The 16,089-nt window shown below is 32.4% G+C and overlaps 1 protein-coding gene across 1 annotated transcript; it reads right to left on the bottom strand.

Annotated features, from left to right (window-relative positions):
• Nucleotides 1-4,872: 4,872 nt before the first annotated feature.
• On the bottom strand, nt 4,873-14,578 carry LOC127726730 (chloride intracellular channel exc-4-like). The gene is made up of 4 exons (XM_052234205.1): nt 14,415-14,578; nt 13,351-13,698; nt 9,264-9,440; nt 4,873-8,658 (listed from the first exon to the last, which is right to left on the bottom strand). Exons 1-4 carry the CDS (start codon nt 14,481-14,483, stop codon nt 8,416-8,418), a joined length of 837 nt encoding a protein of 278 aa, XP_052090165.1. The 5' UTR covers nt 14,484-14,578; the 3' UTR covers nt 4,873-8,415.
• Between the last annotated feature and the right edge of the window lie 1,511 nt (nt 14,579-16,089).

Here is a 16,089-nt window from a genome sequence, read left to right on the forward strand (position 1 = left end):
TTCAATTTTTGATGAAATCAAACAAAGTTTAATTTTGGACCCTTTTGACCTCAATATGAACCAATTTGATAGCGGGCCCACAAATAAAAAATCTAAATACATGGTAAGATTCAGCATATCAAAGAACCCCATATATTCAATTTTTGTTGAAATCAAACAAAGTTTAATTTTGGACCCCAATTTGGACCAACTTGAAAACTGGGCCAAAAATCTAAAATCTTAATACATGTTTAGATTCAGCATATCAAAGAACCCCATATATTCAATTTTTGTTGAAATCAAACAAAGTTTAATTTTGGACCCCAACTTGGACCAACTTGAAAACTGGGCCCATAATCAAAAATCTAAACACATGTTTAGATTCAGCATATCAAAGAACCCTAAGAATTCAATTTTTGTTAAAATCAAACTAAGTTTAATTTTGGACCCTTTGGACCTTAATGTAGACAAATTTAAAAAACGGGACCCAAAATTAAAAATCTAAATACACGGTTAGATTCGGCATATCAAAGAACCCCAATAATTCAATTTTTGATGAAATCAAACAAAGTTTAATTTTGGACCCTTTGGACCTCAATGTGGACCAATTTAAAAACGGGGACCAAAATCCAAAAACTTAATACACGGTTAGATTCAGCATATTAAAGAACCCCAAGAATTCAAGAATAAAACCCCATTGAAATTGATCAAGAAATAAGCAATTTATACGAAGTATCTTCTTTTGCACAATACTGTGCAATTGAATATTTCTTGCTATTGCGCAATACTGTACAATTGACAATTTCTTGCTATTGCGCAATATTGTGCTATTGGATATTTCTTGCTATTGCGCAATACTGTTAAATTGAAGATTTCTTGCTATTGCGCAATACTGTGCAATTGAAGATTTCTTGCTATTGTGCAATACTGTGCAATTGAAAATTTCTTGCTATTGCACAATACTTATTATATAATAATTTACACATCCTGTTTGGTGTGTATCTCCTACCATATCATTATTATTTGCTTTTAAATATAAATCAGAAATAACCAACTTAAAATGGAAAATTTTAAAAGAAAATAAAATGCTCCGCAGGGCGCAGCTTGATACGACCGCAGAGGTCGAACCCTGAACAGTTGGGGCAAGTATGGACACAACATTCAAGCTTGATACAGCTCTGAATTTGGATTGTGATTAAATATTTGACACAGCATAGGTTTCTGACACAGAATGAATGTGGTCTAAGAACTTAAAAATTTTAAATTGGACATTCACCTATTATGGTCCAATATCCAAAATCTAAATACATGGTTAGATTCAGCATATCAAAGAACCCCAAGAATTCAATTTTTGATGAAATCAAACAAAGTTTAATTTTGGACCCTTTTGATCTCAATGTGGACAAAAATGATAACAGGGCCCAAAAATCAAAAATCTAAATACATGGTTAGATTCAGCATATCAAAGAACCCCATATATTCAATTTTTGTTGAAATCAAACAAAGTTTAATTTTGGACCCCGATTTGGACCAACTTGAAAACTGGGCCCATAATCAAAAATCTAAATACATGTTTAGATTCAGCATATCAAAGAACCCTAAAAATTCAATTTTTGTTAAAATCAAACTAAGTTTAATTTTGGACCCTTTGGACCTTTATGAAGACCAATTTGAAAACAGAACCAAAAATTAAGAATCTAAATACACGGTTAGATTCGGCATATCAAAGAACCCCAATAATTCAATTTTTGATGAAATCAAACAAAGTTAAATTTTGGACCCTTTGGACTTCAATGTGGACCAATTTAAAAACGGGGCCCAAAATCCAAAAACTTAATACACGGTTAGATTCAGCATATTACAGAACCCCATATATTCAATTTTTGTTGAAATCAAACAAAGTTTAATTTTGGACCCCGATTTGGACCAACTTGAAAACTGGGCCCATAATCAAAAATCTAAATACATGGTTAGATTCAGCATATCAAAGAACCCCATATATTCAATTTTTGTTGAAATCAAACAAAGTTTAATTTTGGACCCCGATTTGGACCAACTTGAAAACTGGGCCCATAATCAAAAATCTAAATACATGGTTAGATTCAGCATATCAAAGAACCCCATATATTCAATTTTTGATGAAATCAAACAAAGTTTAATTTTGGACCCTTTTGATCTCAATGTGGACAAAGTTGATAACGGGGCCCAACAATCAAAAATCTAAATACATGGTTAGATTCAGCATATCAAAGAACCCCATATATTCAATTTTTGTTGAAATCAAACAAAGTTTAATTTTGGACCCCGATTTGGACCAACTTGAAAACTGGGCCCATAATCAAAAATCTAAATACATGGTTAGATTCAGCATATCAAAGAACCCCATATATTCAATTTTTGTTGAAATCAAACAAAGTTTAATTTTGGACCCCGATTTGGACCAACTCGAAAACTGGGCCCATAATCAAAAATCTAAATACACGGTTAGATTCAGCATATCAAAGAACCCCATATATTCAATTTTTGTTGAAATCAAACTAAGTTTAATTTTGGACCCTTTGGACCTTTATGTAGACCAATTTGAAAACAGAACCAAAAATTAAGAATTTAAATACACGGTTAGATTCGGCATATCAAAGAACCCCAATAATTCAATTTTTGATGAAATCAAACAAAGTAAAATTTTGGACCCTTTGGACCTCAATGTGGACCAATTTAAAAACGGGGCCCAAAATCCAAAAACTTAATACACGGTTAGATTCAGCATATTAAAGAACCCCAAGAATTCAAGAATAAAACCCTATTGAAATTGATCAAGAAATAAGCAATTTATAGGAAGTATCTTCTTTTGCACAATACTGTGAAATTGATTATTTCTTGCTATTGCGCAATACTGTACAATTGACAATTTCTTGCTATTGCGCAATATTGTGCTATTGGATATTTCTTGCTATTGCGCAATACTGTGCAATTGAAGATTTCTTGCTATTGCGCAATACTGTGCAATTGAAGATTTCTTGCTATTGTGCAATACTGTGCAATTGAAAATTTCTTGCTATTGCACAATACTTATAATATAATAATTTACACATCCTGTTTGGTGTGTATCTCCTACCATATCATTATTATTTGCTTTTAAATATAAATCAGAAATAACCAACTTAAAATGGAAAATTTTAAAAGAAAAAAAAAAAGGAAAAAAGAAAAAAAGAAATCCCCCCCAAAAATTTTTTGAACCCCCTTATGATTCATCACCCCAAACTCAATCTCAGCCTTCCCTTTGTGGTATGGTACCTTGCAGTACAATTTCAGAGAGATCCATACACTTGAACACAAGTTATTGTCTGGAAACTAGAAAAATGCTTATTTTTGGCCCCTTTTTGGCCCCCAATTCCTAAACGTTTCGGGCAATTACCCCCAAACTCAATTCCAGCTTTCCCTTTGTGATATGGAACCTTGAAGTACAATTTCAGAAATATCCAAGCACTTACACACAAGTTATTGTCATGAAACTAGAAAAATGCTTGTTTTTTGCCCCTTTTTTGGCCCCTAATTCCTAAAATTTTGAGGCAATTACCCCCAAAATCAATTACAGCCTTCCCTTTGTGATATGGAACCTTGTGGTACAATGTCAGAGAGATCCATACACATACACACAAGTTATTGTCTGGAAGTTACAAAAATGCTTATTTTTGGCCCCTTTTTGGCCCCTAATTCCTTAACTGTTGGTACCATAACCCCCAAAATCAATCCCAACCTTCCTTTCATGGTATTGAACCTTATGGTAAAATTTCATGGAGATCCATTCACTTAAACTAAAGTTAGAGTGCGAAAACCAATGTGTCTTCGGACGACGCCAGACGACGCCGGACGACGACGACGACGACGACGACGACGACGACGACGACGCCAACGTCATACCAATATACGACCAAAAAATTTTCAATTTTTGCGGTCGTATAAAAAAAAGGAAAAAAAGAAAAAAAAAAAAAAAAAAAAATCCCCCCCCCCCCAATTTTTTGAACCCCCTTATGATTCATCACCCCCAAACTCAATCCCAGCCTTCCCTTTGTGGTATGGTACCTTGCAGTACAATTTCAGAGAGATCCATACACTTGAACACAAGTTATTGTCTGGAAACTAGAAAAATGCTTATTTTTGGCCCCTTTTTGGCCCCCAATTCCTAAACCTTTTGGGCAATTACCCCCAAACTCAATTCCAGCTTTCCCTTTGTGATATGGAACCTTGTAGTACAATTTCAGAAATATCCAAACACTTACACACAAGTTATTGTCATGAAACTAGAAAAATGCTTGTTTTTTGCCCCTTTTTTGGCCCCTAATTCCTAAAATTTTGAGGCAATTACCCCCAAAATCAATTACAGCCTTCCCTTTGTGATATGGAACCTTGTGGTACAATGTCAGAGAGATCCATACACTTACACACAAGTTATTGTCTGAAAGTTACAAAAATGCTTATTTTTGGCCCCTTTTTGGCCCCTAATTCCTTAACTGTTGGTACCATAACCCCCAAAATCAATCCCAACCTTCCTTTTGTGGTATTGAACCTTATGGTGAAATTTCATGGAGATCCATTCACTTAAACTAAAGTTAGAGTGCGAAAACCAATGTGTCTTCGGACGACGACGACGACGACAACGACGACGACGACGCCAACGTCATACCAATATACGACCAAAAATTTTTTTAATTTTTGCGGTCGTATAAAAATTAAGCATGCTTACCAAGGTCTAGATGTTAACTAAGCTCTAATGAGATTGGTAAAGTACAAAAAAATGTTGTAACTGAAAAACCTTGAAATATCCCAATTTAACTTTCAAATACTTTGTTCCAGTGTTTTATCAAAACAGATAGGCTTACAGGATAACACATATCTATTTACATATCTTTATTTTTAAGCTATATACTGGCTTGACAATATTACGCCAAAACTATCAGAATATAAAATTTACATCAGTTACATTTTGCTATGGTTACAAAATATAGGTCATGTTATGTCCTTGAAGGCCATGTTTGAAATGCTAGAGAAATTGTGATATCTGCTTAGATCCAGATTTTCATCAATACATTGTTTTATTAAGCCACATCATATTTTTAATTTAATAGTTAAAATCAAGTATATATATAAATAAATAAATTGATGTGATTTGCTTGTATTTCAATTTATTATTTCAATTATTTATCCATTACAGCAAATTGTGTACTATACTTTTGTGTACATCCACACTTCTTTACATTTTCTACCAATTGTACAATATGGCTTGTTGGCATGTAAATAAAGTAATTCTAAAAATTAATTGCAGAAAAGTAAGCAGACAAAACGTTCTGTAATCTGATCAGATATCAAAAAGTAAATGAAATAAAAAATGTCACTTACAGCATGCAAAATAACATTTTGGTGTTGCTTCCAGATCAGATTTTGAGCTTTACTAAACACAAGTTTAAATGCTGCTAGGAAATGAATAGTATTGCATGCAAAAATAATATAAAGGTAAAATCTTATAAGAACGAAAATAAAATAAAAATAAATTTCTATAAATAGATAGAGTATTTCAGCCTGTTACTCCCCCAAATTCAATTATTTTGTCTATACTGTTAATTTAAATAAGTTCCGAGATCATAAAATTTTATTTTAATAAGTAAATGGCAAGTTGGCATTGAATCAAACATCTACAAGTAATTTTGCATTTAAATTTACAATATGAATGAATTCAAGTTTTATGAAATATTGCCAATGTTGAAAACTTTTTATTAAGTTATTTGCGTTTAAGTCTATTATTTACACAAAATCTGCGACTAACGTTATAGTTCAGATGAATTTTGTCATTTTCACTTGCACGCCATGATCACCATTAGCACTCCTTAAATTTTGGAAAAAATTAATTTGCTTTTCCCTATGGCATATTGTATATGCAAGTATTGTAATTAATAAAAGAAATGGCTTGCTTTCACCAAAAGATTAATATAGGAGACCCGCTACAAGTTTTTACTATTCAGTCCTACTACATCAATGGACATGAAGAAATGACAAATGCACCCAAGCTGTAGAGCAAGGGAGATAACAAAACAAAAGGGGGAATCACTCTTGTAAGTAAACTAAATGTCTGAATGCTATTGTGAAATATTAACGCATTGCAATAGCTAAATGTTGAACTACTAGATAATTGGAAGAATTCTAGTCTCTCAATTTTAATTAATCAGAAGAAAATATCATGCTGAATTGAATAGTTTGTAAAAAAAAAAAGAAATAAATATTAAAGGATCAATAGTTTCACCAAAAAAAATCAACTGTATGTATAGACTTGTAAATTATTTATTCTATGTATTAGGGTAACAGTTTCCCATATATTTCAACATAAAATACTAACTAAAATGCTGATTATATAAATGGCTTTCCTTAGAATACATATAAATAATTGCAAAATATTTACATAAATTCTGTTTCTAAATATACTAACATGAAGTGGTCTCGTATGACAAGATATTATTTTTACATTCTGTCAAAATAAAACTTCGAAATTTATGGCACTTTAAAAATTTAATTCATTTTAAACTTTCCAGAAATGACTTTACTAAAACTGTTTAACCTTGAATTATGAAGAAATAGTAATACAAATATCAAGATTAACAATAGCAGGAATTCACTGGGAAACAAGAGAGAAACTAATTGATAAATGCAGACCTTCAGAAATTAGTCAATATAACACATATAGACAATGTTTGTGCTAAATTTTAAGAACATAAAATTTTTGTGTATTTCTGCATTATTTCTTTTTTTTTCAGATCTTATTGACTTTTTTTCTCCGATTTTACTCTTAACACTTTTCACTGCTGGTCTTGTTTATATAAAAAAGTACTGGTGGATTTCAGATCTTTCCTATCAAGCTTTGCATTTTTTTGTTAAGGCACAGTTGAAGGCAAATCATTAAATTAATTATTTAATGAGATATCAGAAAGTGTTAAGTCATTTTTTTTCTATTATCAAAGTAAAATTTAGTCATTTAATTTTTTTTATTAAAGTAAAATTTTACATTAACTAATTCCATCACTATTTTCTCAAATTTTGAATCGATCTTAAATTTTTCTATAATTTTCCATTTCAGGCTACTTGACTGAGATGTTAAAAGAGAATGCAATGATGTCAGCCAAACCCCACGTCATTGAGGTTTCCTGGGAAAATAGCGATTAACAAATTATCAATGGTCTTTCAAACTTCAAGAAATTTCTCCACTACATCTCATCATCCTGGAATGAGATTAAAAGGTAGAAAAGTCCATCCATTTTTAGAACCATCCATGATGTATAAATATGGCGAGACCACTCAATGATATGAAATAAGAAAGGCACCTGTTTCATGCTAACACAGCAATATTAACAATATCATGAATATATTTTACACACATACAATACTACAGTACACACTGCTTAGTGGTTCAGTTAAATCATGCTTGCTATTGTCAAGTTTACTACTGTGAATTAATGTAACTGCTAGTGATAACACTCATTTGATTCTGTTAAAAATCATTCATGCTTAAGCAAGGTTACCACTGTGAAACAGTGTAATTACTAGTGATACCATTCATTTGCCAACCCTGTCGCACTGAAGAAACAGATATCTCAAAATGGAAAAATCTGCCATCACAAAGCATTCATTTAACTGAACCACTTTGCCTGTACTGTACATAACTTTAAACAATAACGTAACTTTGCAAAAATAATAAAAACATAACAATAGAAGAGACCCATCTTAAAAATTTAACAAAATGAAAAAGAGTTTTCTCCCTTTACTATACAATTACTTCTGAAGGTTATCTTTCCTTGTTTGCATTTTTCATTTAGAAAAAGATAATTTCAAGTTTTAGCTTTTAACATTTGTTTAATAACATAGCCCAGAAAACAATGCAGAAATAGTCTCAAGACCCTGAATAACCAGCTTATATTACATGCAATGAATAACCTCCCTTTTACGCTAATTTATATAGTGACTAGACTAGTAGTAATTCAAAAATATTCTGGATTTTACATTTTTAATGAGGTATTGAGATTTATTTGTATCAGAGAAAGTTTAATTTATCCATTGGCAAATTTATAGTAACAAAAAAATATGAGGAAGACATTTATTGCAACAATTCATTCCCCCCCCCCCCCTTTCTCCCACAATTAAGAAAGTTTTGGAAGTTAGTATAACAAAATGTACTTAGTGACAGCTTCCATTACACCAAATATAAAATATCCTTCCATTTATTAAACATTAATAACAAATCATTTCCATATAATAATTTTTATACATCATTAGAATTCATCGCAGATGAATGTGTGATTCCACAAGAATTATCCCCCTTTGGCTAGCAAATCAGTTGATGGGGTAACAATGGAATATAGTTTATCACACTATTTGAAGCATAAATATAAGTTTTCATTCATCCCCATTCTGCTGCTCAACTTCACCGTTCAAGCATTCTGGATCAACGTCTGTTGTGTATGAGGTTCCTTCCAATTTTATTGTCTTTTCTAATTTGGTAGTTGCTTTAGTTTCATAATGCAATTTAATGTCCTGATCTGATGGTAGTGTTTGAATAAAAGCTTTGGTTTGGTAAGCAGTGCTGAGATACCGCCACAGACTCTTCAATTCTTTAGGGATCTCGTAACCTCTGTATGCCTGAAAATGATATATAAAGATATTGATCTAAAAGCATTGTTTATCATTCCATTTCTAAAGCATTGTTCTTTATTCTGTATATTTTCATTGGCGATAAAACCCTTGCCATGACAGTAAAACCAGTGCCAACTTGGGGTGTCTTTTTTGGTGTTTGGGATGATAATATTTGCATCCACTTCAATCAGAATGGGGACATTAAATTGTATGCCTCATATAGTGTGTGCCAAGCTCTCTGCACGTTAAATAGCCCTTACAAAAACCCCTTCACAGGTTCCTTAGTGGCTTGTTTCAAGGCTCAATTTCTGCCTTATTCGATTAACCCACTCTACTATGACATTCCAATTTCCCTGCCCTCCTTCCTGGTTGACCCCTATTACAGGACCTACCTGCTTTATTCAATGCTAATGTGTTCTCGTCCTGAACATGCATGAAATATTTGCCACTGTAAAGCAAGCAACAATCAATCGAATACAAGTACATGTGACCTGCAAACATTTTTTAAAACCTATGTATACATGTATATCTCACATTTACTGTATATGTGTGATCCTATAAAATTTTTCACACATCTAGTGTAAATTTGTGATTCAATAAATAATTCTTACCTTTCCAGCCACTCTGATATGCTGAAGTCGTGACAGTAATACTGTATCACTATAGGAAATTGTAGATCCACACAGAAAAGTTGTTTCCATTTCTCCCAAAAAGCCATCGACGTTTTTCAATTGTTGCGTCAACTTTGTACCATTATCATTAGAATTTTGTAGAAATAAATTAAATTTCTGAAAAATACAAAGAAAAATAATTTTAACATTGATATGATGTGTAAAATACATGCCTTCATTGTATGTACTTTTGTACATGTGTATTGATGTCTACACATAACGGGATTCAGTCGATATCACTCTTTCTTGTGTTGGGTGATCACTATAGAATAGGGAGATTGCTGGTGAATGAAGTTGAGAAAACCTCTGAATTTCAACCCAATCATATACATGTACATGCATAATCTTTTGAATACATGTACATTGTATATTTCAAAGTGAATCATCAACTGTTCCCACTGTTGATCTTTCACTGATTTGGGATACATTGTATTAATGCCCCAAAACACAAACACCAACATTTACCATTGAGAAACATTTCAAATAAAATACATTGCCCAACAAATGATACAATATACATGTACATGTACATGATGTACATGTAGGTAATTCACAAGCAGAATAATCTATTTGAAAATGCTTTAGTACACATGTACACAAATGTAGATCAAATTAGGGCTATTCCATTAAAATGTATGTGGGAGGGTAGGAAAGGACTTTCAAAATATCCCTACGACCAAGAACCATTTTTTAGATAATTTTGCATAATGGTAATAGACACATACTAAAAAAAAAACCATGACTCACAGTCAATAATTAAACTTCCCTTCAAATTCCTACCCTCCCACATACATTTATATGGAATAGCCCTTAGCATTTAACTCTTCTTTCGATATATTTGTATGATTTCAAGGAAGTCAGTATTTTCTGTAGAAGACTTTGGGATTGTACAGTTACATGTACATTTATAAACCAGTAGTGATTGACATAAACAGTACATGTAGTTAAAAATTGTGGAGACTCAATCATCACATGTAATTAACCTGGTGACACTTTTAAACTTGAACAAATTTACTTTTAGATATTCATGCACCTGTATAATATTGGCCAATCAGTGTATTGTACAAATAAAAGAAAATGTATCGATAGGACACATAATTATGTCCTGCTTGTAAATATACTGCAAATTCATCAATTTTCCAATTTATATAGGGAGATAACTGGAAAACAGTGAAAGTGACACAGCACAAATTCAAGCTTGATCTGTTTTTGGTGGTAATAAGCATTGTGTATAAGTTTTATAATATTTGGTTGAGACAAACTAAAGTAAGATTGTGAAAATAGCAAAATTAGCATTTTTTCAATTTATAAAGGGACATATATATAACTCAAGAATGTTGAAAGTGACGCCACCCATATAAGAACTTGATCTGTGTTTGGTGGTAATGAGCATTGTGCATAAGTTTTCTAACATTAGGTTGAGGCAAACTAAAATTAGTGCGTAAATGACAAATTTCACAATTTTCCCATTATAAAGGGACATGACTCAAGAGTATTGAAAATGACACCACCCAAATTCAAACATGATCAGTGTTTGGTGGTAATAAGCATTGTGCACAGGTTTCAAAACATTTGGTTTAGGCAAACTAAAGTAATAGAAGGGAAACAAAGTAACACGGACATTACAGGTGTTGTGTTCTAATGCTTTATATAGGCTTCATTGACAACTGAAGGCCTTGTCAATGAAAAACATCATATCATCCGGCATTACATGTACATGTATATATACGTAGCTGTGGATTAATCTATCTCAATATCATTATATTTAGATACATGTAACAAGCAAGTTGGCTCTCTCATCCAAAAAGTACTTTGTAACATTCAAAATCTTGATTTGTGACAGATTTTAATAATAAATAATAAAAAGTGAATAATAGGCATGACAGATTTAGAAATACATCTTAACAATCAACTTAACATTGCCATTTTGCTGTGAGAAAATTTAATAATTTACAGTTGACCCACTTAGGACAGCTATGAATGATTCTGACAACAGAAATAAGAATGTCCTACATGTACATCATTTTGTAGTTAATTCACTGCAGATTTACGACATTACAAGTTTCAGTGGGATATAGACAATGGGGAATCAAAATATAATGAAAGTTTGTGACAGAATGTCATTTCTCAAAATTGTTAGTTGGGTATCTTGTGTGTTATAGTTATAAAATAAAGGTATAGTCTATTTAAAAAAAAAAAAATAGACAAGCAGTTAGTGTCAAATATGTGAATAAAGTCCCATAACTCTTGAATGACAAAAGTGAAAATTGATGGCATCTTTCTTAGTTTGATCAATTTGAGGTCCACAGGTAATAAGAGTTCCATAGAATTATTACAGCAAAGTTCGGTTATTGAACAATATTTGACTAAATGTCAATTTTTTTTAAGGGAAAGTCCTACATCTTTGGAATGACAAAATAGGAGTCATTTAAATCAAAAGTTAATTCTACATGTAATGCTGTGTTAAAATTTCATTAGAATTGGTTAAACAAAATTTGAGTTTTGTACGAACTGTTGACAGATCAACAAATTAAATGGACTACAGTATAACATTTAATATACATGTACATGAAAAAGACTAGTTAACCCTGTCACAGCCATATATTTTAAAGTTTTTGTTATTTAGGGAATTTGGTGTTGATGGCATCCTTTTCATACAATATAGCTATATATATCTGTATATATATAGTCCACTATTAAATTATACATTTTTTTGGGGCTTCAAATATGTACAATGTACATGCATATAATAAAATGCTTCGCTGAGCACAGCTTGATACGACTGCAGAGGTCGAACCCTGAACAGTTGGGGCAAATTTGGACACAATATTCAAGCTTCAGATACTGTCTGAATTTGGATTGTGATAAATTTTTTTACATAATATAGGTTTCTGACACAAAATAAATGTGGTCAAAGATCTTATAAATCCATTGCGCAATACTGTGCAATTGAAGATTTCTTCTTGAAACTTTTCAAAAATTCACAAATTTAAAAAAATTTGAAAAAAAATATGAATCCTTTAAAAAAATTGGGAAAAAAATCCCCCCCCCCCCCCCCACTTTTTGAAACCCCCCTTGGAGCAATAACCCCAAAACTCAATCCCAGCTTTTCCTTTGTAGTATGGAACCTTGTAGTACAATTTCAGAGAGATCCATACACTTACACACAATTTATTGTCTGGAAACTAGAAAAATGCTTGTTTTTGGCCCCTAATTCCTACATGTTTGGGGCAATTAACCCCAAACTCAATCCCAGCCTTCCCTTTGTTATATGGAACCTTGTGGTACAATGTCAGAAAGATCCATACACTTACACACAAGTGATTGTCTGGAAACTAGAAAAATGCTTGTTTTTGGCCCCTTTTTGGCCCTTAATTCCTAAACTGTTGGCCCCATTACCCCTAAAATGAATCCCAATCTTCTACTTGTGGTATTAAACATTGTGGTACAATTTCAGAGCAATCGAAATACTTATACACAAGTTATTATCCTGAAACTAGAAAAATGCTTGTTTTGGGCCCCTAATTCCTAAACAGTTGGCCATGGGACCATCATCCCCAAAATCAATCCCAACCTTCCTATTGTGGTATTGAACCTTCTTTAAAAATTTCATTGAGATCCATTCACTTAATTATAAACTAAAGTTATTGTCCGGAAACCAATGTGTCTTCGGAGGAGGAGGATGACATCATACCATTATACGATCCCAAAAATTTTTTTGCGGTCGTATAAAAAATGTGTATGTTGACCATTAGATTTTTTTTTATTTAAATTGTTTTGCTGTCTCATTGTAGTACACAGCATTTCCTTTCATTCATAAATAGCAGAATCAAAATGCTCAATTGCAGAATAAAATTTCCACATGTTCAAATATTGGTTCAATAAAATTGGCTTTGCACAATTGTTGATGGTCTTATGTTGACCTACAATGTATAGTTGCTAGCTTCTACATCTTTTGGGTCTCTGGTGGAGTTGTCTCATTGTCAATCATACCACATCTTCTTATCTTTAATACAGTCCTACTAACTTTATATAAATCTTCAACATGTCTAAGGGCGAGCTGATTCTTAGCTTCTGTTCTTTTCAGCAATGGTCGACTGACATTAACACTTTCAAAGAATTTCTCTACTTCATCAGCATCATCGAACACACAGTTTGAAATATCCTGTCCTTTTGTGTCACGTCCCTGAACACCTATTACAATTGGAAATGTCTTGCTCATGGTTTTAGCCTTGAATGATTCTGGTAAATTGTTAGCTGGGACCGTGTAAACTTGGAAATGAACATCTGACTTTTCCGCCAAAAGATGGGCCACCATGAACCATTGTTGACAAATGGGACACGATCCTTTACTTTCACCATCTCTAACAGATGCCTGAAAACCAAAAACAAATGATAATTGTTTCATTTAAATATTCTTTATACATACATAAACCTTTTCTCTGTAAATATTAATGCAAATTAAAATGAAAGACTGAGCAGTTTAACTGTCCCTCTGGTTTTCTTTCGTCCTTCTTTCAAGTGACAATAACAAGCAGTAACCATAACACATGTATGTAATTAATGAACAATAACTCTTCCATTTGACCTCCTGTGTATATTGCTTTATAATCTGTTAACCTTATATTTAATAGTACCTTAAGCTTTTAAATGTCAAAACAAATAATTATGCCCAGCATGCTGTAATATACGTTGTACATGCATGTACATTACTCATCAATATTTCAAATATTATTGATTTCGATTATGACAATATCTGCAGTGATTTGTTTATCTATATATGGCAAACATGTTTCATCATTAAATAATATAAGCACCCGCTGCACCCTCAAAAGGGGGATAAACACCTGTGAACAAGCTACCTATGTACGGAATATGTCGAGTAGACAGGTGATTTTCATCCTAATTGAAAGCAAAACAATCTCAAAAATTCAAATATGAGAAACGTTTTAAACAATTAATAAATTTTTAACAGCATTGCAAATAAAATCAACTAAGGATAAACATCTTGAAAAAGATGTGTTCCGAAATGTAAGAGCAAAAACTTGCGCCAAAACTAAGACGAAGATTGCAAATTTTGGCATTACAAACCTTAATGTACAGCTCAAAATGGGGCTTGTTGTCAGAAACGGAATCGTTGGTAGGGTTATCGTCACTCATCTTCTTGTCGGCTTCGAGAAGGCGACGAAAATTTCTTCACTTTTATCACGTATGACGCAGAGGACCTCGCCCAACGGAAATGAATGAAATGTTCAAGCATGCGCACGATAACGGGCACCTGCTATCATGTGACAGAAGATTACATAGCGGGAAATTTCAAGAAAAGCAAAATGTATATTAAATCTGTACGTATACGTTTTAATTATCCATGCTGGCTTGATAATTATGTATCTTCTTCTTCTTCTATTGCATGGATATCCTTCCATTCATGGAACACCACATACAGACTCTGTATGTGTATTGAAATGTGTCACACAATTTTTAAAATTTATTTATACTAATAAATTTAAAATCTAAAAGGACACTTTTAAACAGTATAAATAGGGGGAATTAATTCAATATATACAAACAAATTTTCGTTTACCCTACCGGTATCCTTTTTTGTCAAAATGCACGAGTTTGACATATAAAAAACAAGGATTTTAATAAATAGTAAGGGAGGAAACATTTTTAGTTTTTTTTCAAAATTTAACACTATAAGGTATGGGGGAAATCTTAATTCAGAATATTTTTTTTTTGTCATCTGCTTGACCACAATATATTTTTTTTTTTTTCATCAAATTGGGGATCAGAATATTTTTTTGTAACTAAGACTTACTATACAAATCCTATAGGCTATACAAATCCTTGCAAGAAACAAGGACTAATAAATAGGCAACTCCACGGTTATTGCAGCCATATTGAATAAACTGGAATCCGCTTGTATTACGCTACATTCTATGAACAAAGTGTAGTAGTCAGCCGATAACCAGCTTACCATATTGAATGGGGGCAGATTTTTTGGATAAGAGGGGGAAATAGTATGAAAGTACGGGAAATGCCATGCATGTTTCATAGCAACTGTTATGTTTCAATGATATTTTTCTGTGTCATTTTTCAAACCATTTTCACCTCCATTGTAAAAATCTGCCCAAATTCAATATGGCTGCAATAACCATGGAGTGGTCTATTCATTAGTCCTTGTTTCTTGCAAGGATTTGTATAGCTGGTTACTATTAAAATCCTTGTTTTTTTATATGTCAAACTCGTGCATTCCTACCTTACTGATTCTCAACCTCATTGTGTGTCTTTCTTAGGGAATTTCCTTTAACTATAGAGCTTATTTGGCATCTTATTTTTGCATTTCGGATTATATAAGCATACTCTGCTTAATTAAATGATTTTGTCTGACAAATTGTTGGACTAAGTTAGTATAATAGTTCCAGACCAGGGACAGTCTAAGACAAAAGCAAAAAGGACCAAAAGTAAAGCCAAACCTGAAAAAGGAATCTTTGACCTATTATTGTTAACTTTTTATACATTGTGACTTGGATGGAGAGTTGTCTCATTGGCACTCATACCACATCTTCTTATTTATACAGAGCTGTTCATGAAGAGATACTTTCCATTTCCAAAATTTTATAACAGCAAATTTCAAGAAAACTTTCTTTATATACCTGCCCCAAGTCAGGAGCCTGTCATCCAGTGGTTGTCGTTGGTTCATGTCTGTCACATTTGTTTTTAGTAAATTGTATTGTTAATCAAACCCTTTGTTTTCCTTTTTATA

This window comes from Mytilus californianus, unplaced genomic scaffold (assembly GCF_021869535.1).
Source record: "Mytilus californianus isolate M0D057914Y unplaced genomic scaffold, xbMytCali1.0.p SCAF_18, whole genome shotgun sequence".
In the NCBI taxonomy this organism is placed as follows: Eukaryota; Metazoa; Mollusca; class Bivalvia; order Mytilida; family Mytilidae; genus Mytilus; species Mytilus californianus.

Bases quoted from the DNA above. Each gene is read 5' to 3' on its own strand.
- LOC127726730 (XM_052234205.1), bottom strand. From the start codon at position 14,483: ATGAGTGACGATAACCCTACCAACGATTCCGTTTCTGACAACAAGCCC. The intron at 13,699-14,414 runs GTTTGTAATGCC...TTTGGTTTTCAG, and splicing joins ATTTTGAGCTGTACATTAAG to GCATCTGTTAGAGATGGTGA. The intron at 8,659-9,263 runs GTAAGAATTATT...TATCATTTTCAG, and splicing joins ATATCAGAGTGGCTGGAAAG to GCATACAGAGGTTACGAGAT.